General features: G+C 35.2%; 3 protein-coding genes and 1 pseudogene across 4 annotated transcripts; 2 read left to right on the forward strand and 2 right to left on the reverse strand.

Annotated features, from left to right (window-relative positions):
* The first annotated feature begins 1,696 nt into the window (after positions 1-1,696).
* On the forward strand, positions 1,697-8,880 carry LOC103964508. Of its 2 annotated transcripts, XM_009377441.3 has the most exons (19): positions 1,700-1,897; positions 2,756-2,866; positions 2,956-3,183; positions 3,273-3,359; positions 3,504-3,593; positions 3,682-3,808; positions 3,962-4,062; positions 4,320-4,488; positions 4,620-4,741; positions 5,234-5,362; positions 5,491-5,589; positions 5,687-5,744; positions 5,825-5,900; positions 5,978-6,107; positions 6,521-6,678; positions 7,064-7,136; positions 7,219-7,413; positions 7,562-7,655; positions 7,827-8,880. In XM_009377441.3, the coding sequence occupies exons 2-19, from the start codon at positions 2,792-2,794 to the stop codon at positions 8,705-8,707; spliced, it is 2,892 nt and encodes a 963-aa protein (XP_009375716.2). In that variant the 5' UTR covers positions 1,700-1,897; positions 2,756-2,791; the 3' UTR covers positions 8,708-8,880. The 2 variants fall into 2 exon arrangements, with proteins under 2 accessions (XP_048436320.1, XP_009375716.2); XM_048580363.1 differs by lacking the exons at positions 5,687-5,744; positions 5,825-5,900 and having other exon boundaries at positions 1,697-1,897; positions 6,012-6,107.
* Positions 8,881-10,496: 1,616 nt separating this feature from the next.
* LOC103964510 (calmodulin-like protein 3) lies at positions 10,497-11,213 on the forward strand. Its single transcript, XM_009377442.3, has one exon. It carries the CDS (start codon positions 10,531-10,533, stop codon positions 11,089-11,091), a length of 561 nt encoding a protein of 186 aa, XP_009375717.2. The 5' UTR covers positions 10,497-10,530; the 3' UTR covers positions 11,092-11,213.
* Positions 11,214-12,621: 1,408 nt separating this feature from the next.
* On the reverse strand, positions 12,622-15,897 carry LOC103964511 (basic leucine zipper 9-like). The gene is made up of 6 exons (XM_009377443.3): positions 15,546-15,897; positions 14,391-14,511; positions 14,082-14,256; positions 13,800-13,875; positions 13,486-13,611; positions 12,622-13,118 (listed from the first exon to the last, which is right to left on the reverse strand). The coding sequence occupies exons 1-6, from the start codon at positions 15,702-15,704 to the stop codon at positions 12,828-12,830; spliced, it is 948 nt and encodes a 315-aa protein (XP_009375718.2). The 5' UTR covers positions 15,705-15,897; the 3' UTR covers positions 12,622-12,827.
* A 5,176-nt stretch (positions 15,898-21,073) lies between these two features.
* Positions 21,074-24,375, reverse strand: LOC108868473 (annotated as a pseudogene).
* Between the last annotated feature and the right edge of the window lie 3,428 nt (positions 24,376-27,803).

Here is a 27,803-nt window from a genome sequence, read left to right on the forward strand (position 1 = left end):
TAGGCGGAGCTGGGCATAGAATAATCGGGCTTATATGAAGAAGTCGGAATCTGCAATTTTTTTTTTCACTGCAGAGTCAGCTCCGCAAAGAAGAAGACTCTGTTCCCTAACCTGACTTTGCATGATTCAATTAAGATGGTCACCTCATCTTTTTTCTATAGCTGCAACCTGCACGTTTTCTTTGAAATGGTCCCACCATTTTTCACTACTTTTGATACCCTTTTCTTTTTCCACTCTTAACCCCATTATTAATTTTTTTTTTTCCAAAAAAGTAGGCTAAAATCATTTTGACCCCGTTATTACTTTTTCCACTCTTAACCCCGTTATTACTTTTAATACCCTTTTCTTTTTCCACTCTTAAACCCGTTATTACCTTTTCTTTTTCCAAAAAAAGTAGGCTAAAATCATTCTTTAATAATTTCAGAATGAAATTTTAAGCCAAAATCATTACAGCATCTCCAATGGTTAAAAAATCTGACATTGGAAAATAATGGAATTAGTAATTTGGTTTATTTTTATGTTTGGGTATTTTGGTGTGTATTAGGGTTATTTAGTATGTTAAGAATACTTTTATCTTCTGCAATAAGTTATCACTGCATTAGTTTGGCGATAATCTTACAAGAGACGAACAAAATTGAACAATACTCTCTTCTCCCTTAAGTATTCTTAGCGGAAATTTCCTTGTAGTTCCTGCGATGGACACGCTTACTTTTCTTAAGAACGCTTTGTAATTAGTCAAATACCGTCCATCAACTTTTCTTTTCTAAAGCACATTTGTCATTGACTAAGTATAAAGGTGTGTTGTTTTTGCTCAAATTCTTGATGCCGTTCCTGTGTTTTGAAGGTTGACAAGTCTTGATCCAAGTGTTTTATCGCATCAAAATCTTGGTCTCTTTTGCTCAACACCACGTTAAACTACTATGATGTGCCACATTTGTAGGTGACATGTCTACACATTGAGCACGGATTAATACTAAACTTTAATATGTATAGGAATTATAAAAATCAAATCTAAAATTTTCAATATATAAGTGAAAATAACTACTACTAAACATTTCACTTACATTAATGCTCAATTTAATTATACATAAAAAAATATTCAAAATGATTAGAGATTTTCCAATTGCGCAGACCATGGATGATGTACTACATATCAATATACAAGTGATTGCGATACTTATGTCAAAAAATAATAATTTAAAATATTATACTAAAAATATAAAGTGTCGGAAAGCCTATAAAAAAAATTAAAAAAAAAAAGCCCGTTTTAAGAGTCTAGTCAGCATTTTCATTTTGGACCAATGGAAATTTCAACCACTATGATGTTATGAACCGGAAAATGGAAAGAATTCAACACCGAGCTATATGCCCCAGGCGCCTATAACCACATTTTTGTTATGGACCCACCACAGATAGTTCAGAGTACAAAATACAAAGGCGGTTAGCTACGCGCCACGCCTTTCAAGAATTCCACGGCCACGATTCTCCCTCCCACTCGATCCAACGGCCACCCACATTCCTTTATTTCGCGCGACTAACCGTTAATTAGAATTCGACCACACTAACCTCACCCATACACGCACTTACCTAACCAATCATCTAGCGACGCGTAATCCCTTATTTTTATTTTTCGGCGGGTTCTTTTTTCCAATTGAACGAGCTCGCGATCTACAAGTCACAGGCGGTGGGGAATTATGTTGGTCGGGTGGTTGAAGTTGGGGAAGGCCTACGCTGAAACAAAAAAGGAAAGATCGCGTCATTAAAACGACGCCGAATCTCGTCGTTTCGACGAAGTTACCTATGAGTCTCTTCGTCTACTCGGCAATTTTCATTTCCAAATTGTTCTGAGCTATTCTTCTCTCTCTGCTTTCGCTTCCGGAGCTCTGTGGGACTTCAGGTGGATTGCATTTCTCTAATTAATTTATCTAATTATTTTTGTTAATTTCGGTTTTTTCTTAAAGTTATTGATTGGAATTTGCTGATTAATTGTGGTTTAGTTTGCTGATTAAGTTTTGGATGATGAATTTTATGTCAATTTTGAGAGGATTTTAAGAATTGGGTTTTGGATTTCAGTCAGAGAAATGAATTTTCATGAGAATTTGTAGTTGATAGAAATGAAATTTCGATTTTTTGTTGAATTTACCCTTGTGAAAGAAGGTAACTTTGTATGCACATATATGAGTATGAATTACAATGGAGGAAATTGACGGTGAGTGATCGAATTTCCGAAGGGAAATGGGAGTTACGAACTGAATTAGTATAGTTGTTATGCTATTGGGGTTTATGTTCTAAGTTTGAGTTTAAGTTCATGAGCTTGAAGTCGGCACAGTGACTGTATCAGGACACTTGAAAGGTTTGGTATTTGTGAAGTTGTCTGAAGCTGCATCGATAAATTTCAAATCTTGTTGAATTAATTTATCTTATCTTGATTGCTGACATACGTGTCACTTTTGCTCCAATATTTATTTGGCATATTCTTTTAATATGAAGCTGTATACCTTTAACGTAGAAGGGCTTTAATTTCATGGTTTTATTAGCAACAAGTGTAAAACAGGAATTACAATATGAAAGATCTCGTAATGGTTTTTGTGTACAAATTTATACAATGATTGCTTGAGAGGTGCTTGGAGTTGTAGGTCACTTAGTTTCAAATTTGTGGTTTTGCATTAACTGTTCAAATTTTCCTTATTTAGTTAATATAGGGTTCTCTAATTTTGGTTTTAAATTATTTTTCCTTCTCTTCCCTCAAACAAAGATTTGTAAATTAAACTACTCGAGTCCATTTACACCGATGGGATGGGGAAACATCTGCAAAAGACGCATGAAAGTAGGCGCAGTTGCTTTTCTGATATACCTAGATTACAAGGTAAGTTTCATTCATTTCCTTTCACTTATAGGTTGCCTATTTTATATAAAATACCATTTAAACTTTTTTTATTTTTGAAATCATTGAAGGCTTTGCAGCAAAGAGAGAAATGGGCTAACAAAACTAAAACAGATGCTTTATGGGAAAATGCGCATAAGCGAAATGCTAAACGTGTTCTCAGTTTGATAGTGGAGTTGGAAGGTTTGTGGGTGAAACTTGGGCAGTATCTGTCTACACGGGCAGATGTACTTCCTGAGGCATACATACGCCTTCTCAGGCAATTGCAGGACTCTCTTCCTCCTCGTCCTTTAGAAGAGGTTATCTCTATAGGTTTTGAAAGTTATAATATCAATATACAATTATCATCCGCTGCGTCATTTTCTAACTGACAATTTCATTTACACAGGTTTGTCGAACTATACAGAAAGAGTTGGGGAAATCAATGAACGAGTTGTTCTTGGATTTTGTAAATGTTCCTTTGGCAACAGCATCAGTAAGATTTTCAGACTCTGGGGTCTTGAAAGTAGAGTGAACAAATATAACCACTTAGCTTAGATTCATTGTTAATTATACTTTGATTTTGATTTTGATTTTTAAAAAGGTCTATCTGATTGGTTTCCCATTCTAATTTATGCAGATAGCACAAGTCCACCGTGCCACCCTGCTCAACGGGCGGGAAGTAGTTGTTAAAGTTCAACATGAGGGCATCAAGACAATTATATTGGAGGTTTGTCACGCTTGGCTTTTAAGATTCAGGTTATATAAAATTAAGAAGGGGTCACTAAATTATTGTCGGACATGCTTTTGTTTTGCAGGACTTGAAGAATGCAAAGTCAATTGTTGACTGGATAGCATGGGCAGAGCCTCAGTACAATTTTAATCCTATGATAGATGAATGGTGCAAAGAATCTCCCAAAGAACTTGACTTCAATCATGAAGCTGGTACAATTAACTGTCATTCTTACTCCTGAATTTTCTCTCTTACCGCTGAGATCTTGTATCTTTTTAGTTTGGCAACCTTGACAACTATTTGTATTACAGGCTTGTTCAATTTGTCTACTTTATTGATTTTGTTTATGTACTCTGTTTCTGTAGAGAACACCAGAACAGTGGCTAAAAATCTTGGCTGCGATACCAAATGTGATGATAACACACGCGCCGATCAAGTGGATGTTTTGATTCCAGAGGTTATTCAGGTACTATCTGTTCCATTCTCCTAATATATATGATTCTGCAAGCACAGTTTCATTTAACTGAGAACAGTGTGAGCAATTGTTCATAAAAAATAAAAAAAAAATCTGAAGATGATATATGGTGGAATAGAGTAGGGAGTGCCTCCTTTATTGCTGATCTTTACTTGTGGTTGGTCTAATTCATTTCTTTCAACTATAGTTGTTGTCTTTCCTATTTCATATGTATTTGTTATTTACCATCCTGCTGCTTTTGTTTACAGTCAACAGAGAAAGTCCTCATTTCAGAGTTTATGGATGGTATTCGGATAAATGACATAGAAGCGCTGGAAGAATTTGGTGTTGACAAACAAAAGGTTGTTGAAGAAATCACACGTGCTTATGCCCATCAAATGTATGTTGATGGGTTTTTTAATGGAGATCCTCATCCTGGTATCCCTCTTCCCAACCCTTCTGTTATTCATTATTTTTTACTTAAATTTTTTATTAGAACAAGTCAGTTCACAAGTCAACAAGTTTGTGAGATATTACATGGTTTAATGATCCTGGAGTCTTTTTCGCAGGGAACTTTCTCGTGAGCAAGGAACCTCCATATCGTCCTATTTTGCTTGACTTTGGGCTTACAAAGAAATTATCAAGCTCTTTTAAAAAAGCACTAGCAAAGATGTTCTTGGCATCTACCGAGGTTTGTGCAAACTGTTATCAATTTTTCTTCTTTAAAACAAACTGTTATTTGATATCATATGGTTACTTGATGTTAAGAATTTTAGTTGAGTAGGGTCATTGATTGAAAAGATCAGAGCCCTTATGAATTCTTCTCCATGGAATGTAACAAGGACTAGTAACACAATGAAAACTTTTACTTTCTTGCCTTTCCTTTTAGATGCCGAGGATCATCTTTGTTAAACAAATAAGAGCACTATAATGAGTAATAGCAATGCTTTTTTTAAGTGATGACGGTAATACTGTTTGTAAGACTAAGTTAATTGCACTGCAAATGTAAATAGGGATCAATCTACATTCACTTAAATTACTCATTGATGAATAGTACTGTTTGTAGATTATAGCTGCTCTCTGCATATACTTTAGTTATCCATTTTCCCTACTTCTTTTTTAGGAATATTGCTAAACAGTACTTTATTATAATTAATTTTTTACTTTGCAATGCTTGTCACAGGGGGACCATGTTGCTCTATTGTCTGCCTTTGCAGAAATGGGACTTAAGTTGCGCCTAGATATTCCAGAGCAGGCAATGGAGATAACAACTGTATTCTTCCGAAGTACAACACCTGCCAAAGAGTCTAGTGTAAGTATGTAATAATGTTTGTCTTTATTCACTTTGGACTTGTTAGATTGTTTCTATTTTTCCAATGTCTATTCAGTTTGTCTTCCTACCCTGTTCAGTTTAATTAGTTAGCTTATTATTTTCCCCAGGAAACAATGAAATCTATGGTGGATCAAAGAGCAAAAAACATGAAGGTTATACAGGACAAGATGCAACTTAACCAGAAGGAGGCAAAACGCTTTAATCCTGTAAGTTCATGCATAATGTCTTCCTACCGTCGTGCTTCTCTGCTATGTTTATTGATTATTTCATCTGTGCTAAATTTAGTAAGAATCCCTTTAACAGGTTGATGCATTTCCTGGTGATATTGTAATTTTTGCACGAGTCCTCAATCTTCTCAGAGGTCTGTATACGAAAATTTTCTCTGCTGTTTTCGTGTTAAATAACTATATCGTTTTAATTTTACATTTGACTTGGTTGTAGGGCTTTCTTCCACAATGAATGTCCGGATTGTATATCAAGAGATCATGAGACCATTTGCTGAATCCGTTTTACAAGGGTAAGTGTATCTTGAATATTGTTTTGCATTGGTTTGTCATCATATCTGGTTCTTTTCTGATCGACCCAAATTTTCAGAAACATTAGTAGGGGACCAATGGAAAATGATCAGTGGGTCTATGACACACCTGCCCACTCTAATGTGGAGGCCAAGCTGAGGCAGCTCCTAGTTGAGCTGGGGAATGACAATAAAATACTTGGAGTCCAGGTGTGCACCAATTTATCTGCTGAAATGATGCCATGAAAATTTGAATAGTCCTTTTCCATTCACATACATAAAGCTTGACATTGTAGGATATTATTGTGCTCTTAAATTCCAGTGCAAGTCTCAGTTTCATTACAATGGTGTTGCGTGTTCCTTGAATGCTGATATTTTCTCGTTAAAGTTTTAAGTTAATAGTTCAAGGAGCTAGTTTTATGTTAGAAGGATTAAAGCTTGTAGATGCCCTTGAAATTTTATATTTATTTAAACCTCTGTTTTTTGTATTAAATGAAGAGGTACACAAGGTTCTTCTTATTGTTACTTATTTTTTACTTCCAAAATGTTGCTTGTTTGTTTAAATTTTCTTTTCTGTTCTTTCAAATTATAGTTTAATCAAGCTTTCATGATTTTGGATTAAGGTATGTGCCTACAAAGATGGGGAAGTTATTATTGACACTGCTGCTGGAGTGCTTGGTAGATATGATCCTCGTCCAGTTCAACCTGACAGCCTTTTCCCAGTTTTTTCTGTTACAAAGGGTTTAACAGCTGGAATGTTACATTGGCTGGTTGACACTGGGTGCGTATTAGTATATTTCCATGTTTCTTTTTGCTGTATTAATCTGCGCCTGAGGCATTATACGTGATTCAGAATAAGCTCTCGTTTCTATTTTAGCGTCTTCATAGCATATAGTTTGTATCTAATTGTCTGAGGTTGTCTGGGATCCCCATTCCTTTCTGCACAACAGGGGAATCTATCGTAGTATGGAAACTTCGATCATGTGATCCATAACGAGAAATGATTGATATTTTAGGCATTACCTGCATGGCTTCAGGAGCAGTTTGATAAAATAACTATCATGTATGTTAATTTCAGTTATAATGACATGACAAGAGATTTATGATGTATCTTTCTGCATTGTTGGTAAATTCAGTAAATTGTTTTAACTATTCTGCCCTTTCAGAAAATTGAGCCTTGAGGAAGACGTAGCAAATATATGGCCAGAATTTGGATCATTTAGAAAACATCAGATAAAGGTATAAACTTTGTGATTCAATTCCTGATATTCTTAATCCAATAAAGCTATAAGTTTTGTTTGTATTTTTATTTTAATTTTAGGTCCATCACGTCCTAAACCATACCTCTGGACTGCACAATGCCTTGGGAGAGCTTGGCACAGAGAACCCTTTGCTTATGTTAGACTGGGAGGAGTGTTTAAACCGCGTTGCCCTTTCAGAACCTGAGACTGAACCTGGCCAGGAGCAGCTGTATCACTATCTATCTTTTGGTTGGATATGCGGTGGGATTATCGAGGTACAATTGCCTACTATTCAGAACAGTTATTGGCACCTATTATTTTCAGTGCTTTTAAATATGTGGTGGAACACTTTTTGTGTGACCGGGAATCTAATGTTCAAAACTTGCTTTGATCATTTTCTAATTATCTATTCGGGTGGAACAGCATGCATCGAAGAGGAAATTCAAAGAGATTCTTGAAGAAGCATTTGTTCACCCCCTCCAAATTGAAGGGGAGTTTTATATTGGAATACCTCCAGGCAAGTATACTATGTTTTTTGCTTCATTAAACGCGAGCAATACATGTCTATTTTACTTTCTGTTGTTTCCTGTTAATGTGAAAGTATTGCTTCAGCTATTTATCAGAATGTATTATGGTAATCGTGAATCTGGGATTTCATAATTACCATGCCTTTTTCCTCCTATACTAGGTGTGGAATCTCGACTTGCAACCCTTACACCCAATACAGAAGACCTGAAGAAGCTTTCAGGGATTAGCGGTCGTACTGATCTGCCCTCCACTTTCCAGCCAGACAAAATTATGCAAGCTGCAACTGCATTGCCCGCTCTATTTAACATGCTAAATATTCGCCGTGCCATGATACCTGCAGCTAATGGACATTTCTCAGCACGTGCACTTGCACGTTACTATGCAACCTTAGTTGATGGTGGTGTTGTTCCGCCGCCTCATTCCTCTTCCTCAAAGCCAGCTCTTGGTAGCCACCCTCACATTCCCAAATTTGCTGATCAACCGTCACTGAAAAAACAGAAAGGTAACAGAAGCAAGAAGATAGCTGCTGCTTTTAGGAACATGAGAACTAATAAGTATGAGAAGACCGCGCAAGATAGCAAGGACCAGGACATTGGTAGTCACAGTAGAAACACTAGCGGCAACAGTAACACTTGCAACGGAAGTGACACCGTGTTGGATGAGATCATAGTGAATCCTAATCCTCAAAAGGACGTCGTTAAGATATTTAACAACCCCAGAATTCACGATGCCTTCATGGGCATTGGCGAGTATTCAAACTTGGCCAAACCAGATGGGCATTTCGGGCTGGGATTTAAGAGGTATTATTCAAAGGACAGGTCCCTTATCGGCTTTGGCCACTCGGGCATGGGTGGCTCAACTGGTTTCTGTGACATAAAGAATCGGTTCTCCATTGCTGTAACATTGAATAAAATGTCGTTTGGTTTAGAGACCGCAAAGATAATCCAGTTAGTTTGTTCGGAGTTAAACATCCCGGTGCCGGAGGATTATCTGAGATACGCCGAAACGGGATCTAGCGATGGAAAACCTCTGATCAATTGAGGCTGGTAAATGGTAATTAAGCCGTTTTACACTTAATCATCATTGCAACCTTGTATTACACATTTTGATTCCATTATATTCTTCTGGTTTTTACCCCAGATGAATGAGTGTATGCAGTTATGTTGATTTCAATTTTATACAGCAATTATTTAAAAGTGAAACTTTGAACACAATTGAGATGGTTCATTTTCTGTCAATTTTCTTGTCCAGTTATTTTAGCATTTGAAAAATTACTTAATAATTGGACCATGAAATTCCGTCACAACAAGAAAATCTGTCATATAACTAGTTTTATACAAATGTGTGTATCTCTTTTATCCTGTTGCATCATCGGTGAGAGTTTGAAAGTTGACTATATGATGAGAAAGATGGACATACAATTGTATAGACTACCATTTAAAAGCGACCCAACATAAAAAAATTTCCCACATATTATTTAATGCATTTCTCTTAGCACATTATATATAGATGGCGAACACTCAAGAATTTCTTGTCCATAAAAACTTAAAAGTTGGAGATATAATGAGAGAAATAAACGCATAAATATATACAATCTGTTACACTTTAGAATCTCTCGTATAGAACGATTTAAAAGCTGGATGATCCAAATATTTTTTTTCCCATTGTGTATATATTATTTTTGAAAGAATTTGCATCCACATGAAAGATTAGAAGTTTAAAATAGTGTGTTGCAGGTCCCACGTGAGATGGTGGGCAGTGCATGCATTAGACAGAGATCATTGTTTAATTTAATTAGGAAATAAGTGAATAAATTAATGTTGCAAGTAAGATTAAATAACTACAAAACGCGGTTTCTGGCATTTCTGTTCCTTCATGTGCACTCTAAGATAGGTGGAAGGAAATGGAAAATCATCTCTGCAATAACAAATCTGATTTCTTTGAGCTTCTTCATTTATAACGAAACATTTTATCAGTGTCCTTCATGGTTTCATGCTTCCACCAAGTGCCATATGTCGTTATTTCTTTTTTTTTTTTCTTGTATCTAGGTTGACGTTTATACTTTGCAGATTCGGTTCAATGCTCTACACTCAAGTTCAAATCTCATTTCTTTATATTGTATATAAAACAAAATGTAGTAAGTATACTACATTTTGTTTCAAATTGGAAGTAGATGCAATACCATATACAAGGAAACAAAATGGTTGTGTGATCAAGTACTTATTTGACACTCACAACAAGAGTTCGATATCACTGCTAAAACAAGTTATTAGATCAAAATCACTGGACTATGTTGTATACTAACCATCATCTATCACAGTGGCATTTCACTTATTTCCCTATACGGAAAGAAAGAAAAAAAATTGTTGATTCGACATGTTGAACCAAACTTTAGGTTTCTAATTGACCATTTAGATTAAAGTTCCAAATAAATGTATCAAAAATTATTTGACATATTTCTTGATTTTTTAAGCAAATGACAAGCTAATTGTTATAACAACATTAATCTCAAGTGTCGATTAAAATACAACTAATTTATTTTGATCCAGATTTATTTAAACCGACCAACCCTAACACAAATATGACAGCATCCTTTGTGTATTGCACCAGTTCCACATAAAAATTCATTTTCTATACCATTTGCCAGCTTCTTAGGAATCTTAAAGATTTATCAAACAATAATTATCACAATTATCATGATTAAGTATTGTTGCAATGGCACTTGTGTAATTTACCCAAAAAACTCGGGCATTTCGCCATGACCAACACTATAAAAACTGTGGACAATTTTGAAGGAAATCACACACATTTCATATTTCTCCATATATTTGCAAACTTCATTAGGGTTTCTGTGCAGTGGCATTATGGGAATTACAGGAGTTTGCTCTAGGTTACTTGGTGACCTGGTTCAAGCCATTGGAGGAGTCCCATCCAGTTCGCCAAGCAAAGGAGCTCACATTGATCAATGTGATCAGTATTCCAATTACAAATCACAAAGCATTGCAACCAAAGTTGATGAGTCCATGGCAAGGGCACTGATCACAGTGTTTGGGATGGAAACAAATGGAAGAATAAAGAAGGAAAAAGCGCGGCGTGTCGTGGAAAATCTTGGACTAATACGTAATGAGGAAGACCAGATGGGTTTCGATTTGCCTGGGGATGATCATGAAGTGCTAGTGGAGGAGGTCCTTGGTAGATTGGAGGATAACGAGTCCGAGCGCAGCGAGCTCCTGCGTGAAGCATTCAAGATTTTCGACGAGGATGGCAACGGGTTCATAGAGGCTGTGGAGTTGAAAAGGGTTTTGGAGTGCTTGGGGTTGGGTAGTGGGTGGGACATGGATCAGGTAGAGAAGATGGTGAAGGTTGTGGATTTGAATTTGGATGGTAAGGTTGATTTTGGAGAGTTTGAGTTAATGATGGGGTAATTAAAATGTAATTATCTTTTTGATTAAGATCAAGATGCTTAATTATTATTCTTTTATTTTCTTCAAACAAATGTTGTCCTAATTGTAAATTCAATGGATTCATAACCTTTTTTCCTCAGCAATGTCCAATTTGTGTTGTTTCTTCTTTTCCTTTATTTTAAACTCAATCATTCAACCTCAAATGAAGAAATCATTTTTTTTTTCTTTTGTCTAACAAAGTGACACAGCAGAAGTTACAAAAAAAAGGATCACGAACAGTCACCCTTAGATAGAATCTGAAACACCAGAAGCTTGAGAGAATTAATCTCAATTTTTATTCAATGGAAAATCAAAAGCCCCTAACAATACGCCAAGAAGGTGTCTACAATAAAACAAACTCTAGAAGGGCTAAAAAGGGAAACGAAAATATAAAATAAAAAACTATGAGACTTGGTTGCTGTTGTGCTCTCGGGTTTGCGGCACTCCAATTGTTTTTCTATCTTTTTCGCTAGTTGCTCTACATCACAAAGGCATGATGTTTATATAGAGGGAATGTTGAGAATCGAACCATTGAAGCTACAAGTACCCTTACACGATTAGATAATTTTGCGTGAACAATTATTTTTACACGAACAAATTATGATTACGATAAGATTGAGTGTGATTAGCAGTGATGATAGAACACTATATAATCAAATATAAAAATACTAAATTATCAATAAATCGTTGTTAAGTATTCAGCTATACCGGCGTAGTTGCAACCTTGCACCTTCCCTTATTGCAGGCACACCCAAATGAAAAGAGAGTGAATTGTCTGACATTTTGTAAATGATATCAAACTTCATCAGTTGGACTACTTAAGTCAGCACCACTAGATGTGGGATCAGATGCCCAAATACTAAAAACGAGGTTGATCATGCGGGCGATTTTCTACCATTGATTAAATGTGGGATCAAATGCCCGATTAGTATAAACGAGGTTGATCATTTGATCGATTTTTACCATTGATCAAATGTGAGATCAAATGCCCAAATAATATAAATGAGGTTGATCATTCGTGCGATTTTTGACCATTGATCAATCGTGCGATTTTTTACCATTGATCAAATATGGGATCAAATGCGATTTCTAACTATTGATCAAATGTGGATTCTTGGGTGATCCACGGTAAAAAATCACCACCTGTAGACTTGTAGGCGACTGACTGTAGCATAGTAGGGCTTGAATATAAAATCTTGCAACTCTGGATATGCGTGCTTTGCTAACTAGGAAGGTGACAAGCATATGTGGATGGCTCCAAACGTTTTAACTACAAAATGCGGTTTCTGTGCATTTCATGTGAGCACTCCTCAAGTAAAAGGAAAAGCATTTTCCTTAATTATATAACACAGTTGGCACCATGATCTTCCCTCTTTGCAACCTCAATTATTATACAGAAACAAAAAGAGAAGAATCTGTGGACTTATGGAGCTTGCGCGTCAAAATAAAAAATAATTGAAAATTCTAAAATGCACCAGTGTATGAAATACGTCGGTGTAATGGATGGTTAGATTTGCGTGTTACAATTAAAATCATTCCAATTTCTTCACTAAATGCAACATTTTACATGAGAACAAGCTAGGAAACCATAAAAAAGAAAGAAGAAAAGTGAAAGAAAAGGAGACACTTAGAGCTACTTGGAGATCTGCCTAAAGCATATTACAAGACATATTCGATCCAATTGACAGGGCTACAGGCGTTACAATCGTTTTACTTTATCACCATATATCCGAGACACAGCTAAGAGTATCGCTCATCATCCGGTTACTCAGATTGCTATTAGCCATACCAGCATTTCCGAGTCCAAGGCCTGCGTTCTGTCCAGAGACTGCAATTCCAGCATACGGAGCATCCTGTCCGTGAATGGTAATGGTTGGTGAGACGTGTGCTGCTACCCCACGCACATTGTGAGGGTTGAGTGGTTGCGGCGTGCCTAGATGACCTTGAAGAATTTGATTCAAACTAGAGGTTATCGAGCCCCGAGCAACCATATCTTCAGCTAGCTTCACCTAAAATTAAATCATCATTCTTTAGTGACATCCCTTAACGTTTTACAACTGTTACGTTGCCTTTAAAAACGCATACATACCCATGATTAGTACTTTTTTTTTTATGTGTATTATAATTTGATATAGAATTCGCTAATCGCTGACAGCCACGTCAGTAAATTGTCATGGTTTGGCTATATATCTACTACTACACTCGCAAGCACAAAGGCAAATTAGAGGCTCTGTTCCAGAGTCTATTCACCCTCTTTAAACCTCTATAAGTTTGCTTCTTTTCTGTTTTCTTTTTATCATCTTGTTCACCGTCACGATTGCTTTGCCTACATTTTGATAGTTTCACGTTTAAACACTCTCTGATGTTATTTTATACCTTGGCTCTCAAGGCTTCCACGTCCGATTTCAATACTCTATTATTTGTATCAGCGTCGCAGAGCTGTTGAGAAGCATCCGTAAGCTGCATACATAGGGTTGAATTTTCTCCTCTCAGTTGTTCAAACTGAAATAAAACCATGAAGAGAGCTTATGCATCAAACTTTGTTCAAATTACTCAATGGATAATTACAAACTTGACAAGTTCAAGTTACTCAATGGATTATCACAAACTTGACACGGAAAACAATTAATCACTAGTCACTGCACACTAAACATTGTTCTGGTCAAGACTCCACCAAAAATATTTGATACCTGCAACTCGAGCTCCACCAGATGTGCTTGCTTTCTTCTTCTTGATCGCCTAGCAGACTCCCTATTTGAGACCATCCTGCAAGGTGGTTACAAGGTAATGCAGCTTTGGATCAATTCCCACCTTTAAATGAATGGAAACAATAGAATATCGATAATATGATAAGCAATTTAGCCTCGTTTTTTTGTCCCTCGATTCTCCTTTGATATATTCAATGTAAAAGCCAATAAGAAAAAGTATGCATGAGGAGAAAAGGGGCGTGAATCGTTTCCCATATGGAATACCTTCTAATGCGTTTTATATCGAGGGGGTCTGTACTGTCTCCACATGGATCAAATTCCATCTCAAAATCATCCTCATCGGATTGTTCTCCAGACGAGCCACCGTAGGCTCCTCTTGCTTGGTTATCTCTGCCAATTGGTTTAGCAGTCGATGTTGGACAGCCAACTGATAAACCATCTATCAAAACCACTAAATCACACAACAAGCAACAAATGGTGCCCAAAACACAAACATAGCATGCAGAAAAAGCGACGAAAACAACGACAAGCAAGCGAAAGGTGTAAGCTTGACGTGTTTTTCTGAAACCCTACCACAAATCGATGACGGGGAATCCATGGTTGCCGAGATGCAGGAGTTTTTTGGAGTGAGATTTTGAGTGCAGATTAGGGTCTCTGTCAGTTCACCAAAGCTTGAAAACCCATCCATTATATCCTGCATATATGGAATACATATATATACACTTTGTGAAACATGTGACTGCAGCTAGAAATCAAAATTTGATACTTCATTTTATACTTGTCTTGTAATGGCTGCTATGAACTTTAGGTAGAGTCTCAAAAATTCACTCGCTAAGAAACCAACTTAATTATGGAAAACTAATTAAGATTACAAAATAGAGTATTAATAATATAATAAAAAATTATTCACGCGAATGGACGACTAACTGTTCCATACCTTAACCTAACTCGATTGTCCAAATATGAGATTGGTAATTTTTTTCACACCCAAATTTGTATTAGATAGTGCATCCCTAAGTCAGTGTATCAGTTTTGATCGTCTAAATAGCACTACAGTATCAACTTATCCATAGAAAATATTTTGTTATGTGCTGAAAATAAATCCATAATTTTTTCTAAAAATAAAACATCTCTAGGATTTAGAATTCTATGTATTTCTCAGACAATTGACATAAGCCTCCCCATATCACCAATGACTTGTTAAACTGGAACCTCTCAAGCATGATTAAACTGGTAATTAAGTATGATTAATTACCCAAGAAAAAAAATTTTAATTAATTAACCAAATCTACCATCACGTTTATCTTGAAATAATTAAACAAAATCATTAAGCTTCATTTTCGGCCCCACTACGACGAACTAGGATCCTCTCAGGATTCATTTTGGGGATCCTAGCCGTTCATCATACATTGTGCTGTGAGTTTTCGTCTGGTATTATTTGTGTTTAATTTTAAATAAAAAAAATTAAATGATTTCTAAACGCATGATACACGATAAATAACTAAGATGCGAAGATTTCTAAAATCCTCACAATTTAGATACAATTTAGACATGGATAGAATCCAAATCCCACTACCACGACGTTTGAGTCAAAATATTAAAACCACATATATAATAACATGTCAAATTTGTTCCAAAAAAAAAAAATGTCAAATTGCGTTGGATGACGTGGCACTGGACTACGGCGTCCGAAAGTCCCTCAAGGTGAGAAAGAGTGAGTGTGCTAACCTCATTTTTGAAAGCGAAGCTGAGGTCGCCGGCACAAAGGTCGCCGGAAAATACATCCGTACTGGCGAAATTCCTGTACTTCGCCCAATATTCGCCGATTTTTTCATCCTGGTGCCATTGAGTATCAGCGCCCTCCTGACCGATCATGGACTTGTCCATTAAGTACTCCAAGGCCTCGCCAAGAGAAAACTCCCGCTTCAATTCGAAGGGAGACAACGCCGTTTGGGAGTGCACCGCCACGTCGCAAGCCGGCTTTTGCTCCACTTGGGATCTCCGTGCTACCACCGGTGAGATTAGCGCAGAGAGAGAGAGAGATGGAGAGGGAAGGGGGAGGGAATAAGTGCGTAGGGATTGGGTATAAATAGCAAAAATGGGATGCAGGAAAGTACGTAAGGAAAAAGTGGGCGGCAGACGAAGTTAAAGTTTAGTGTTATGTTAGATTACGGAAATGCCCTTAGGAATTGTACTGAAATGGCGCGAGATGTGGGTTTTATGGTAATTGCACATGACGGGATCTTCGTGTGCAAGTAATGTAATACTTTATTTATTTTATGAATCTGGACAGTTGATTTCTAGAATCTGGAAAGAATCATGACGCTGACACGAAACAAGTTGGTTGTTTGGTGGCCACCTGAATCTGGAAGGGTTTTCAGTTTTTATTTTTTTAATTTTTTATTTTTTGACATACAATCACGTTAATAAGTAAAATCGTTAGTTATTAGGGTTTTTGGTTCTTTGGTTAGAAGACGAAAATTTTGTTTGAACGAAGTTAACGAAAACATCGATTAGGCAAAGGCAATTGCCTACTTAGTAGTTATGTCTGATCAGGCCCTGCCTAAGCCTAGTGCGGGCAAGGCGATCGTCCGGAGCCAAAAAAATTGGGGGCACCAAAATTATTAGGGTGATATATTTATATATGTTTTTATAAGAGTATAAATTTATAAAATTTGGTTTAGTGACAAAGAAATTTAACTAGAACTGGTGGTTTTGTTGTTTAAAATGAATAAAAAAGTCTTAGGTTCAAAACACCATGTGTGCTTATTAACATTCCAATTTTTACAAATTTCTTTTCATAACAATATAAATTTATAAAATTTGGCTGAATGATCAAGAAGTTGAATTAGAAGCAATGGTTATTGTTGTTTAAAATTAACGAGAGGTTCTAAGTTTGAAATGTTATGTGCATGTTTATTTTTTTTCAATTTTTACAAACTTTTGTTTGGTTATTAGTTTATTTACTAGCTAGTAGCTATGTGGGTTGCTCTTTTTAAATATCTGTTCCAATTCAAGTCTAATCTTCAACAAAAAATAATGCGTAGACTAAATTTTTAGATCAAATTTGCAAATAATATTACGTGTCATCAAAAGGTTTAATTTAGCGTTCATTCATTACTTATACATATCCCTAAAGACTCAAAAACATTAATATTCTTTTAATCTTATATTGACAAGGTTAGTACATAAAATAAAAAAACAACTCACGATTTATACAAAAACACTTTAAAAGTTCAGATGAAAAACAAAACTCATATTCTATCTACTTGAAAGCTCGAAGTTTTTTAGTTCCCTTCTCTTGATACAAAATAAATTAATTATTCCGCATTTCTAAATTATTAAGTTTGAAGTCTTTTTATAAATATAATTTTATCGATATTTTACATGTGAAAACAATTTTTTTTTTTTGTATATGAAATGAGGGCACATTTTTTGACGTCGCCTCGGGCCTCAAAAATCTCTGGACCAGCCCTGTGTCTGATTCTTTTTTTCTTTCAATAGTGTAATTTGAGCTTGAGACTTCTTAAAATATTTATACTAGTTTTTCTCAATAGTGTAATTTGAGCTTGAGACTTCTTAAAATATTTATACTAAGATCTAGTTCAAAATGTTTTACACTTTCATAAATTATGCTGTCAAATTGCTCAAAGTTATTGTTTATTTACGATTCTATGTTATGTTTTCAGATTAAGTTATTGTTTATGTCAAATTATGTTTTAGGGTATGGCCTTGATAAATAAAGTTTGTTAAAATAGCATATCAAAACAAAATAACATGTTACATTCTAGGGTAAATTACACAAAACTACCTCACATTGGTCTCATGACACTATCATACCTCATCTTTTAAAATTGACAATTTCATACCTCATCTTTAGAATTGGTCCAATGTTATACCTTCCATTAGCTTGGCCTCGAATTTCTCAGTTAAATGTTAATGTGGCTTGATCCGGGGCCCACTTTCTATTAAAAAATTAATAAAATATTAAAAAATAATACTTTTCCTAAAAATAAAAAAAAAAAAAACCAAACACCCATCTTCCCCTACCCCTTCCCTTTCCCCTTCCCTGCAACCCAAATCCAAAACCCAGGTCCCTTCCCTTTCCCCTTCTGACCTCTTCCCCACCCACGCCAAAATCTCCTCCCCAGACCTACCTCTCCCCGCTCTTCCCTGCAACCTCACCGTCCTCCAACTCCTCCCCTCCTTCGTTAAGTTCTGGAAACCCAATGCCTCCACCGCTACACCCCCAAATCCTTCTGTCGCTAAAGAAAATGATGTCGAATAAGAAAAAGATTCTTTCTTCGACTTGGAATTAAGTTTTGACCTTATCCAAACCCCACAAAAAACAACATCTTCGAATCCAAACCAAAATCAAACACCTCAGACAAAACAGCCGGCAAACCAACCATTTCTCTGTCCACTTCCAATTCGATTTCCAGGGAAGGAAGGGAGTAGGAGTCGGGCGGGCGAGGGCCTGGGCGGACTTGACGAATGAAGGGAGGAGCTGGAGGACGATGCGGTTGGACTGCTTGGCCATTGATTCGGCTTTAAAGGCTTTAATTATGAATCTGGGTTGGTCTATTTCGGGAAGAGAGGTGGGCGGCAGAGAAGGAGGAGGTGGGTCGGGGGGGAGGGGGGGGAGAGATGTTGGCGTGGGTGGGGAAGGGGAAGGAGAAGGGATCTTGGTTTTGGATTTAGGTTGCAGGAAAGGGGAAGGGGTCAGGGAAGATGGGTGCTTGGGTTTTTTTTTTATTTTTTTATAGGGTAAATTATTATTTTTAATATTTTATTAATTATTTAATAGAAAGTGGGCCTCGGATCAAGCCATGTCAGCATTTAACTGAGAAATTCACAACCAAGCTAACGAAAGGTATAACATTTGACCAAATTCAAAAGATGAGGTATGACATTGTTAATTTTAAAAGATGAGGTATGATAGTGTCGTTAGACCAATAGTTGAGATAGTTTTATGTAATTTACCCTAAATTCTAAAATAAGATTATCAATATGTTCATTTCGACACGAACACGAAACGATCAGTCAATCCGAACACATACGTTCTTAATGTGTTACATGATTAAACTGTTTAATATTCATAAGTACAAAATGGCATGTAAAATTAAAGATGAAATTCGATGCAAGATTATTTGGGGCCACATATTTAAATAGGTTACCTAATAGAATTGTTATAGTGAATTATTGGTCCTTATATGTGTAATGGAATGTTTAATTAATTTATTCAACCATTTTCACTATAAGGCTATATTGATGATGTCCTTCTATAGACTTGGCTCTTCTTATTTGATAGGTCCTTGTCAATAGTAATTTGACATGCTTTCAAGTATTAAGCTAGAACTATGAATAATAATAATAATTTTTTAAATGGTGTTGCTAAGTCTACACAACCGCCTTTTAGAGTTCCCTTGGAGGGTTAAATGGGATTGAGTCTTAGAGATAAGATTAGATTGGCAGAGGCTTGTAAAATAAGACTTGTAACTCATACATAAGAATACATTATATAACCTACTTTATTGTAGATTTATAACACATCATATTCAGTCATATCCATCTCACATTTTGACACACCAAACGAACTAGACTCAAGTCCATTTTAATTGATCACAACATATCCCATCTCGCACACCAAATGAGACCTTACATCATACTCTTTAATCACAACACTAGCTAGTGCATATCATTAGCAGTATGATATTGCTTTAAGTGATACTAGCATCAGTGATTCATATGTTTGTAACGACTGTAAGTCATCAATGCATTACGAATGGGCCACAATTTTTTTCGAACGTACGTGTAAACGACTAATATATTAAAGACAAGTGTGTTAAAGATATCTTTATAGATGGGCTAAGTGTTTTGCTTTATGCCCTTGGCATTGGAGCTAATATGGAAATGCATAGTGGCCTATGCCCTTAACATATTTCATAAAGTTTTCTTGTAATTTCATGGACATAAAGTTTGAATTAGAGTTTTTAATCAAGCAAGGACTCTCTATGTTCTTTAATCAATTTGGATAAGCTTTAAACTAAGGTCGTCACCAGTGGAATGCAGTCAAAAAACCAACAAAAGATCACACTACGTAATCTTCCATCTTTATGTGCAAAACATATAAATTAAATTAATGCCTTGAAGGCAAAGCATATAGCTAGGGTTTAATGGTTTGTTTAGGTAAATAGAGTGGATCTCTAAGGACTTTTTTTAGGTGTGGAAAAGCAACTGAGGGAAGCTTTGATTTGAGCAAGCACCGACCTAAATAATAAGTGTAGTCTTATCCACAAACTTCTTTTTATTTCTCACACGTTTCTTTTAATTTTTAACCGTCGTAATGAATAAATTAAAAAAGATGAATGCCAAAAATTTATTAAGTGTGTGCACAACGTAAAAGTGAGTGTATGAATATCACTTTCTAAAGACATGGATGCTTTGCATGCCTTGCTTAAAAGGAGGGTTTTCTCCATTCACTTTCTTTTGAGTTTTGCTTTTTATTTTATTTTAAAGAAATTAGCTTTGGAATATGCTTTTTCATGGCTTTATTTACTCTTATTTAAGACCAAGTATACCTAACTTTTTTTTAAGGCGAATCAGAAAAGCCCCCACGTCAGAATCACCACGAAAAAGTAGCCTAAATTCTTGGAAATATTAAAATGACCAAGTGGCCAAAAAGAAAAACATCACAAGTTTTCGAATGGTTTAATTGTAGCAATAGTAGCAATAGTCTGTGAATTTTATCTCCAGTTTAATTTAGTTTTTGAATTTTTATGTTAGTTTCTGTAGTTTTTCGAATTTAACAATGTTTTGTACTTTGGTAATTTTCACAAATGTCCTTTTTTTCCCCCATTAAATCTAGGGATATAAAAGGAACTAACTTAAAACTTCACAAAAAAAAAAAAAAAAAAAAAGAAGCTAAAAAAATGAAAATTTATACATTAATATCTAAAAGTTAAAACAAAATGACATTAGAATTATAAAATAAAGAATTAAAATGGTTAGATTTTAGCAACTTGTAAATATTAGGCAATGTGATTTCGAAGTTGGTACGAGATCAAACTGTGGCTGAACTTGAATAATTAAAAAAAATCACAAATTGGAATATGAAAAAAAAAATTGGTATGTATTCAATTTTCTAACACAAAAAAAATCTGGTTCGTTTAGTTTTTTTTCTTTTCTTTCTCATTTCTCATAGAGACCAGAGCATGCATGCATAAATTGCAAGCGGCCATGAGAAACATGTAACATTTGAGGACATGACGACCCTTGATTACTTTACTTGAGAAAATGCCTAACAATATCCCACTGTGTCTACAACACTCGACTCAACTCACTCACCTAATTCAGTGTACTAGATACAAGAGATACAACCCTACGACACGACAGTTTTTTCTCGTTCCTTAAACATGTTGGGTTTCCCATTGATGCACCATGGCCTGAATCATTTCCTATATGGGACACCTTCTAAAGCGTTTTATATCGAGGGAGTCTGTACTGTCTCCGCACGGACCAACTTCTATCTCGAAATCATCCTCATCCAATTGTTCTCCGGAACCACTGTAGGCTCCTCTTGCTTGCTTATCTCTGCCAATCGGTTTAGCAGCCGATATTGGATTGCCAACTGAAAAACCATATACCAAAACCACTAAATCACACAACAAATGGCGCCAGAAACACAAACACAACACGCAGAAAAGCTATGAAAACAAAGACAAGCAAGTGTAAAGGTGTAAGCATGACGTGTTTTTCTGAAACCATACCACAAATCGATGACTGGGAATCCATGGTTGCTGGGATGCAGGAGTTTTTTGGAGTGAGATTGTAAGTGCAGACCAGGGTTTCTGTCAGTTCACCAATGCTTGAAAAAACCGTTCATTATATCCTGCATATATGGAATATATATACGTACACTTTGTGAATCATGTGATTGCAGCTAGAACTCAAAATTTGATATACTTCATTATACTTGTATTGTAATGGCTGCTATGAGCTTTTGGTAGTCTCAAAAAACCAGCCACTAAACACTTAACTTAATTATGGATAACTATTTAAGATTACAAAATAGTATAAGGCAAATAAGATAAGACATATCCACCTAACTTTTTTTATATACGTTGATTATGGACAACACATATCCACCTAACTTTTTTTATATATGTTGATGTCGTCTATATGCACAAATAAATTCTAACAACGCACTAATAATATATAGAAATTATCCATACATGTGTCAATTTTGAACTTCTAAATACACTAGAACTGATCCATCAAAAATATTTTGTTACGTACTTCAAATAAATTCATACATTTTTTCCAAAAATAAAACTTCTCTAGATTTATTCTCTGTGTTTCTCAAGCAATTTACATGATCCTCCCCATGATCCATGACTTATTAAACTGGAAGCTCTCAAGGATGATTTAACTGGCTTGCCAATGCCATACATGTTTTAAATTAAGTATGAATTAATTGCCCAAGAAAGAATTATTTAATTTATCAACCTACCATCACCTTCTTAAAATGATTAATGTATTAAGCTTCATTTTCATCCCAAACGGACGATGTTTTGGTCAAAATATTAAAACCACACATATAATAACATGTCGCTACTAAGTACTACGATTTAGTGGTATTTCTCTTTCCTTAGAAGTGAAAGATCTTAGATTCAAATCTCGTAGATAACAAATTCGATATCAAATTAGGTTGTCCATTGTGTAGTCAACGACGGAGGCAATAACAAGGCTAGGATGCATTGTAGCATAAGGAGAGTTTTAATTGTTTGGGATTAAAAATACTAATAGTTTAGACTATTTTATTATTTTTAATTATTACAACCCACCCAATAAGTAAAAGTTCTGACAGTAAGACTACTTCTAGAAAATGAAAAAGTTAAAAAATATTAAATAAATTGTTTACTTTAGTGAAAGTTCTGAACACACTTCCTAGGTTTTCTAGGGACTAGTCTATAGGTTTTAATATTTTATTATTTTTAGATTTCCTAGGGAGTAGTCATATAGGAGCATTTTTACTCACTACCATTTAGTATGGTGTATGCTCACACACTTCCTTGGTTTTCTAGGGAGTAGTCTATAGGTTTTAATATTTTATAATTTTTAGATTTCCTAGGTAGTAGTCATAATGGGAGTATTTTTGCTCACCATCATTTAATATAGTATATGTTCATCGTCCTATTTATTACTGTTAGATGAGTTTGAATTTCGAGATTTGTATAATAGATAAGCACAAATCTCAAAATTCAAACTCATCTAACGATGATAAATAGGGTGATGATCATATAGCACACTAAATGGTGGTGAGCAACAATGCACTCGTAGTTACACGATTTTAAAAACTAGGTTTTAGTATTTTATTATTTTAGGTTTTATTGGGAGTAGCGACACACGGTTCTAGGTTTTTATGAGTAATTATTAACTTTTATTATTTTATTCATTTTAATGAGTTCTTACACGTTTCTTAAGATTGTATTTTCGGCTTTTGAAGGCTATAACAGTAGCCGATTTTTTTCACTTTTCAGAGAAGGCTTTGGTGACATTCGTGTACAATTCACAGAGACTAAGCCTACAATTGTCAAAGTTTATTGATTTTTCTCGTCAATAGATATGTTTCTGGCTATTTTATTATTAATTCTTGATCAGTTTATTTATTTATTGTTTGAACTTTAAGAGTTTGTACTTTGAAAGGTTAAGTTTCAAATTTATATAAACTTGTTTATTGTTTTTCAATTTGTTAGGTCAACGTCTATTTAATGATGAGGTTAAGGACTAATGATTCATTCTTTAGAAAAAGAGATGATGTGATAAATTAGAGAGTAATATACTTTTTGCATCTAATAATATCACATCAATATCAACTGAGCAAACTTATGATTCTCATTAGACATCTAATATAATTTCTTACTTCAAATTATTGCTTTTGGGCTTATCATTGTGTAACTTCATGCAAATAACAAAAAAAGTTAACTATTTGATTTCGTAGTAATAATTTTAGTTTAGCTCATCCAACAAATAATTCCTGGTTCCGTCATTGTGTGTAGTTTAATTGAACTCCTTCTCCTCCTAATATAAAATTAATGATATACTAAAAAAAATAACATGTCAAATTGCATCCGATGACCTGGCACTAGACCAAGGTGTCTGAAAAGCTCCGTAAAGAGAGAGAGAGAGAGAGAGAGAGAGAGAGAGGGTGTGTGTGTGTGACTAACCCGATTTTTGAAAGCGAAGCTGAGGTCGCTGGTGTAAACGTCGTCGAAAAATACATCCGTACTAAATTTCGATACTTCGCTCGAAACTCCCCAACTTTTCCATCCTGGTACCCTAGAGTATCGGCGGCCTTCTGACCTCATGGACTTCTCCAGTAAGTACTCCAAGGCCTCACCAAGAGAAAACTCCGACGGGCTCAACTGTAATTGGAAATGGGACGACACCGTATGGGAGTAAACCTCTGCGTGGCAAGATGGCTTTTGCTCCATTTGGGATCTCCATGCTACCTCTGGTGGGATTAACAAAGACAGGGAGAAGGAAGCTTGAGGAATAGAAGTAGTGGGTGTTGAAATGTTTCACATCAACCTTATCAATGGTAAAAGAATAGTTTTAAATACTCTAACGTTTTTTTTCTTTTTGGTAAAGAAAATATCTAATCATACTCTAACTAATATTAAGATCTTTTGTGATAAAACCTTACACCTGATGAATTGTGCATATGATAATTATCAAGTTTGGGATAGTATCGATGTTGTTGGAAGTGGATCTTCGGTCCATCTCTGTAATAAATATACATGGCATCAGAACCAGAGAGCAGACCCGTACCGTACTTCTATGTGATGGGTGGGTCCTTTGGCCCCGCGTGTAGAGTGAGTTTCTTTGACTCCATGTGATTGTTGATGTGTAGATCTCTCATGTGTGACCCACTAAATGGGTCTCACGTGAGATGATGTGTTAAAATATCTTACATCGGCCGTATCAATGACAAAAGAATAGTTTAAATACCCTAATCGACAAAAGAATAGTTTAAATATCCTAATTCCACTCTAACTAATACCAAAGCTTTTTGTGATAAAACCCCATACATGACGGACTGTACAACTGATAATTACCAAATTAGAGACATTATCAATGTTTTTTGGTAGCAGACATTCGGCCCAGATAATTCTATAATGGGAGTGGGTGTAAATGGCAAAGTGGGGTGCAAGAAAGTACGTACAGGAAAAGTGAGGGGCACATGAAGTTAAATGTCTATTTTTGTACGGGAATACCCTTGGTAATTGTACGAAATGGCGCGAGATGTCGGTTTTGTGGTAATTGCACATCACGAGATCTTCGTGTGCAAGTAATGCAATATTTTATTTATTTTATGAAGATCTAGACCGTTGATTCCTAGAATCTGGAAAGAATCATGATACTGACACGAAACAAGTTGATTGTGGGTAGCCACCTGAATCCGGAAGGGTTTTGACATTAATGGGGTTAAATTATTAGCTGTTAGCAAGGTTCTAAAAGACGCTAGTCAGACAGCGGGTTGGAACTTAGCGCTTAGGTGATTAGGCGAGGTTTAGGTGGGCACCTAGCTAGCAGACTATGTGGATTTAAGTAAATCCATTATATTTCATGTAAATAAGTGTGTTTATACTTAAAATAAATATAATTTCATCATAAACTACAAAATAGAGTGACATATATATATTATGAAGTATTGGAACATAATGAAAACATAGGGACGTAAGCATATAATGTGTGCTCATTTAAGTATTCAACAAATCTCTTACAATTTTAAAAAAAAAATGCAAAATAAAAATTATCTATTTTCTGTTTAAGTGAGTCGCAACCTAGGCAGGCACCTCAGCAGGTCTAGGCACCCTTTCTTAATTTTCAAATATCTAGGCATTAATCAGGACAGTGACCAACCGCCTAGCGTCTAGACAGGGCCTAGGCGGATATTTTTAGAACAATGGTTGTTAAGGTTTCGGGTTCTTTGTTTAGAAGACGAAAAATTTGTTTCAATGAAAGTTAACGAAAACATCGATTAGGTAATTGCCTGGTTAGTAGTTATGTTTGATTATTTTTTTCAGGGTGTAATTTGAACTTGAGACTTTTTCAAATATTTATATTAAAAGCTAGTTAGGGTTAGCATTGTCCTAGTGTCAACCGGGCGACCGTCCGGAGCCCAAAAAATCGAAGGGACAAAAATATTAAGGTATTTAGTATGAGTTTGTGTTATATTCGTATAAATATCAAATAGCTTGATTACTTATTAAAGTGTTTCTATGAGATTGCGTTTCGATGCTTCGTAATGTCTTTTATTTCTTTACTTTTTAAATTATTTAATACACATGAGCATTTTTGTTTTTCTATGGGCACCAAACTATTTCTTAATTATTTTTTATAAGAATTTCCCAAATATTTTTTGTCCCTACATATATTCAAATTAAAAAAAAAAAAAAACTAGTTGTGTTTTCTTGATCGCATAGTTTTCCTTCTCTTCGGCTGTAGTCCACATATATTATTTTATAATCCTGATATTTATCATTGTTAATAAAATTAATTAGTGTGTAAAAAGATGTCTATTAATTAATCTACAAAAGACACCATTTGAATTTTGCCCCAGACAATTGAAAACTCAAAACTGGCCTTGAAGCTAGTTCAAAATGTTTTACAATTTTAATATATTACGTTGTTAGAATACTCAAAGTAGTTTATTCAAAATTCTATGTCATGTTTTTACATTACTTAAAGTTATTGTTTTAGGATATGGCCTTGATTTATAAAGTTTGTTAAAATAGCAAATCAACACGCAATAACATGTTAAATCCAAAAATGAGATTATCAATATGTTCATGTCGACGCAAACATGAAACGATTAGTCAATTTGAATGCACACGTACTAAATGTGGTACGTGATTAGACCGTTTAATATTTCATAAGTATAAAATAACATGTAAATATGATATTTCATCATTAGTATAGTTGATGCAACTGAGCACTTCAGCAGTACGGTTAGACTAATCTTCCCAAGACCAATAACAATACAGTTTAATTTTTAATTGAACATGACCAATTATAAAATCAAAGATGAAATTAGATGCAAGATTATTTGGGGCCACATATTTAAATAGGTTACCCAATAGAATTGTTATAGTGAATTATTGGTCCTTATGTGTAATGGAAGGTCTAATTTTTTTATTCAACCATTTTCACTATGAGGCTATATTTGATGATATCCTTCTAGAGACTTGGCTCTTCTTATTTGATAGGTCCTCGTCCATAGGAATTTGACATGCCTTCAAGTATTGAGGAACTAGAACTATGAATAATAATTACTATATTATTATTATTATTATTAAATGGTGTTGCTAAGTCTACACACCTAGCCTTTTACATCATCCTCTTTAATCACAACACTAGCTAGTGCATATCATTAGAAGTTTGATATTGCTTTAAGCAATACTAGCATAAGTCATTCATGTAGTTGTAACGACTGCAAGACGGTAAGTTATCAATGCACTACAAATAAGCGACAATTATTTACAAATGTGTAAGCAACTAATATATTATAGGCAAGTCTATTGAAGACAATTATTATAGATGGACCAAGTGTTTCTTTATGCCCTTGGCATTGGAGCCCATATGGAAATGATAGTGGCATACGCCCTTATCATATTTCATAAAGTTTCCTTGTGATTTCATGGATATAAAGTTTGAATTATAGAGTACAGTCAAGCAAGGACTCTCTATGTTCTTCAATCAATTTGGATAAGCTTTACACTAAGGTGGTCACCAATGAAATGCAGTCAAAAACCAACAAAAGATCAGACCACGTAGTCTTCCATCTTATATGCAAAAGTTATAAATTAAATTAATGCCTCGAAAGCAAAGCATATAGCAAGGGTTAGTGGTTTGTTTAGGTAAATATAGTGGATCTCTGAGGATTTTTTTTAAGTGCGGCAAAGCAATGAGGGAAGCTTG

Source organism: the organism of the source record quoted next, unplaced genomic scaffold, assembly GCF_019419815.1.
Source record: "Pyrus x bretschneideri cultivar Hongxiangsu unplaced genomic scaffold, Pyrus_bretschneideri_v1 Contig15, whole genome shotgun sequence".
In the NCBI taxonomy this organism is placed as follows: Eukaryota; Viridiplantae; Streptophyta; class Magnoliopsida; order Rosales; family Rosaceae; genus Pyrus; species Pyrus x bretschneideri.